The following is a 3,736-nucleotide window of genomic DNA, read 5'->3' as shown; positions in this document are numbered from 1 at the left end:
ATAAGGAAATGTTCATTTTTCCTTCAATAATTTAGGAATAATAGGTATTCATATTCAAAATGAGCATAACCTTCCTGCCTGCCGTAGCATGGAGTCCCGGATTGCTCTAGCTCCAAGTCACATGACCATGCGCAGAGTCTTAAATTCATGAATAAAGGTTCTATTGGCATCAAAGCCCATAAGGTAAGAGTTCTGAAGAAGCTTTGCATAGCTCAGGGTTTAGGTCATGTGACCCAGGATAAGGAGGTGGCTTACAGTAGATCCAAGGCTTTGGGTTCCTCTCCTGTGATTGGTCAGGAAAGCTCTTTGCGGTTGGATGGCGCAGCATCACAATATAATCTTCTTCTTCTCTTACAGACGGATGAATGGCGGCTGAGCTACGTGAACCAAGATTTCTCTGTGTGCCAGTCCTACCCTCCCATCGTCATCGTCCCCAAATCCATCGACGACGAATCTCTCCGGAAAGTAGCCGCCTTCCGGCAAGGGGGGAGGTTCCCGATCCTCAGCTATTACCATCGGAAGAACGGGATGGTGAGTGTTCCTTATGGCACCGGGCACCCAGAGCTGGCTCTTCATAGCTTGTCCTTCCATATGAGGGTCCAGAGAGCAGGTAAAGCGGAAGTACAATGTACATTACCGTCCTGTTCCTGGTATGGTGGGGGGTATACACGCCGGGGTATGTTCCTGGTATGGTGGGGGTATAAACACTGGGGTATGTTCTGTGGAAAGGGGGCAGAATGTTGGAATTGATCTTGAAGAATAGGGAGCAATCATTTTGTGTCTTTCAGGTTTAACATCCTGCAGGAAAGTTTGATCAAGCTGGTGGAGGCGAGCAACGACCAATCACATAACATGGACCGCTGGCTTAGCAAGCTGGAGGCCTCGAACTGGCTGAGCCACCTCAAGGAGATTCTGACCACCGCCTGCCTGGCGGCGCAGTGCATTGATCGGTGAGTGGACCAGAACACGTCCGATCGGAGCTGATATTTGTGATCATAGCCGTCCCAATAATTCCGTGTTCCCTGTATGTCTCTGTGCCAGGGAGGGGGCATCGGTGTTGGTCCATGGGTCAGAAGGCATGGATTCCACCTTACAAGTGACGTCTTTGGCTCAGATCATCCTGGACCCCAAATGCAGAACCATCCGCGGCTTTGAGGCCTTGATTGAGAAGGAATGGTTACAGGTAAGCGTAGGGGGCGAGGGGACGGAGCGTAGGGGGCGAGGGGACGGAGCGTAGGGGGCGAGGGGACGGAGCGTAGGTGGCGAGGGGACGGAGCGTAGGGGGCGAGGGGAAGGAGCGCAGGGCAATGTGATTTGGGGAGATGGAGGCGGGGACTAGCTGCATCTTAATAACACCCGTCTCTTCCCTCAGGCCGGTCATCCTTTCCAGCAACGCTGTGCACAGTCCGCGTACTCCAACCGGAAGCAGAAATGGGAGGCCCCGACGTTCCTGCTGTTCCTGGACTGCGTGTGGCAGATCCTCCGACAGTTCCCGTGCTCCTTCCAGTTTAATGAACGCTTTCTCGTCACGCTCTTTGAGCACGCCTACGCCTCTCAGTTTGGAACCTTCCTCTGCAACGACGAGTGTGAGAGGTCAGTGCCCAGCCAATAGGGAAATGGTCTAAAATGCATCTGTCACCCTGCTTTGTTATAAAGCTGAACACCAATCAGACCGATTATTGCAGGCGTGTGTTCGTTACATTTATTACATGCAAGCCGTGTGATTGGCTGAATGAATGTGACTTGGTATCAGCCTTGTGCAATCAGTACACAGCAGAGCTCAGACTTGGGGAGAGAGCAGAAGGAGCCACTCAGGCCTGTTACAATGCACTAAATCGAGAAAAATATATATCAAAGCGCTAAAGGTGTAACTCATATGAAACTTAGTATAACCAAGTGATATAGTGAAATTTTAGGTTTAGGCGGTCTAGCCCTAAAACAAGTGATATGTCTTGCATAGAATCATAAAAGAAATATATATAAAATTAATAGTACAATAGTGCTGTGGAAAAACAGAAAATGATTGGGACAATACAAAATTTCAACCAAAGTGTAAAGACCTCGAATATGTAAACGATCCGTGCAAAAACTATATATTAATAAATTGGTCAACGAAAAATAAACGTAAAAAACGTATACAAAGGAAGTTGTTAATGATGTATATTGATGGTGGTATATATTTCGTAGCGGTGGTCCGACAGCCCCCCTTGGGTGGGTACTCACCAAATGGAGTTGGATCAAAGGCTTTTAGTTGGTGACACTTGAGCCTGCAATCGTGCTTTCAAACTTGGACCCAGTTGTTTTTACTCTCAGTCCCTGCAAGGTGAGTGTTTGGTTTTTCTCCCTTGTAGCGCCGGCAGTATCCCAGAAGTAAAGCTGGATCGTCTCAGGCGCAGTGTCAAACGAAACTCCTTGCCGTGGTCCCGCAATATTTCAAAGATAAAAAAAAGGAGAGAGCCCTCATAGTGTAGCGTGCAAAAACATTTAGCTTTATTACAAGTAGTAACTTACACAGGCAAAAAAATCCGGCCGGCACAAGCAGCTCAGGAACAAACTTTTAAAACCCTCGTGTGCAAATCTAGCGTCTGCCCTCTTTGACGCGTTTCGTCAGGTGAAGGAGACAAGGTAGGTGGTGGGCAACCGCAGGGATTACTTAGGCAAGAAATAAACAGAAAGTCCGACTGGGTGAAAAGACACGTTGCTCGAACCTTTGATATATATTTTTCTCGACTGTTGATAGGATTCTTCTATCCTCTTTTTAGAGCTGCTTTAGGTCTTAATTTATTATACATTTCCACTTTAGTCTCCTTTCCAGAAGCGCGGATTATCTATTTCTCACAATGCACTTAATGTACCAACAAGAAACATGCTGGGGGGGGGTTTGAACAGAGCGGACCCATAGGACAATGATGCAGAGAACGGCACCATCAGCATTCAAGACCTGCCCACTGAAGACCTCTTCAGGACCTTGGACCAGGATTGAAGATCCTTGCAAAAGCCTATGTATGCAGAGAGAAGAAATATTGGGGGAGGGGGGGGATGAATCTAAAGCTCGTCTCCAGACAATAATGGTTTTTCATATGAGGAGGGTACATTTTGGAGTTGTGCTTTAATCCGAATTTGGGTTTTAAGTAGGGATGCACCAATATATCGGCCGAAAATGGCACTTTTGGCATAATGACACAGGAGGCTGAACTCTCCTCCCCGCACCGCTCGATCAGCCTCCTGTGACAGCGTGGCAGAGAGGAGAGCGGGTGGTCAGTGATCGCTGAGTGTTTGTAGATAATTGAGGACATGGTATGGTTACTATATCAATTATGAATGAATGGGAAGTGATCTACATCACCTCCATCACTTCCTGTTCATTCATGATTGTGGTTATAGTAAACACACTCTGTCATCATGTTATGAATGATCAGGAACACTCAGTATAGAGGATTCCTGATCATTGATAACACAGGGGATACAGAATAAGAGATTGAGGGCTCTGTGTCTCTTTTTCTATTTTAAAAGGGAAATATCAGGGGGTCTGTTTAGATCCCCAATATTTCCCCCGAAGCCGCTAAAAGTAATGTAAAAAAATAAAAATATTTAATAAAAAAAATGAGTTAATAAATATAAAAAAATTGAAAAGTTTATAAAAAATTAAAATAAAAAAACATTTTCGGTTTTGTGTCGGTTTTAAAATGTCCATTTCGGTGCACCTCTAGTTTTAAGTATTTTCATTGTCCTATAT

General features: G+C 45.9%; 1 protein-coding gene across 1 annotated transcript in view; it reads left to right on the top strand.

Moving 5' to 3' along the window:
- MTMR9 (myotubularin related protein 9) overlaps positions 1-3,736 on the top strand; it is a 9,017-nt gene that overhangs the window by 4,108 nt on the left and 1,173 nt on the right. Inside the window, exons 4-9 of the mRNA XM_018573981.1 lie at positions 358-712; positions 764-950; positions 1,042-1,183; positions 1,373-1,597; positions 2,673-2,697; positions 3,711-3,736. The exon at positions 3,711-3,736 is cut by the window's right edge and continues 145 nt beyond it. Of these exons, the coding sequence (XP_018429483.1) occupies positions 358-712; positions 764-950; positions 1,042-1,183; positions 1,373-1,597; positions 2,673-2,697; positions 3,711-3,736 (960 nt within the window). The remainder of the gene's footprint in view (positions 1-357; positions 713-763; positions 951-1,041; positions 1,184-1,372; positions 1,598-2,672; positions 2,698-3,710) is intronic.

This window comes from Nanorana parkeri, unplaced genomic scaffold (genome assembly GCF_000935625.1).
Source record: "Nanorana parkeri isolate BGI_ZX_2015 unplaced genomic scaffold, ASM93562v1 scaffold2657, whole genome shotgun sequence".
Taxonomy (NCBI): Eukaryota; Metazoa; Chordata; class Amphibia; order Anura; family Dicroglossidae; genus Nanorana; species Nanorana parkeri.
Note: the sequence above shows the minus strand (reverse complement) of the source record. Positions and strands in the feature narration are given on the sequence as shown.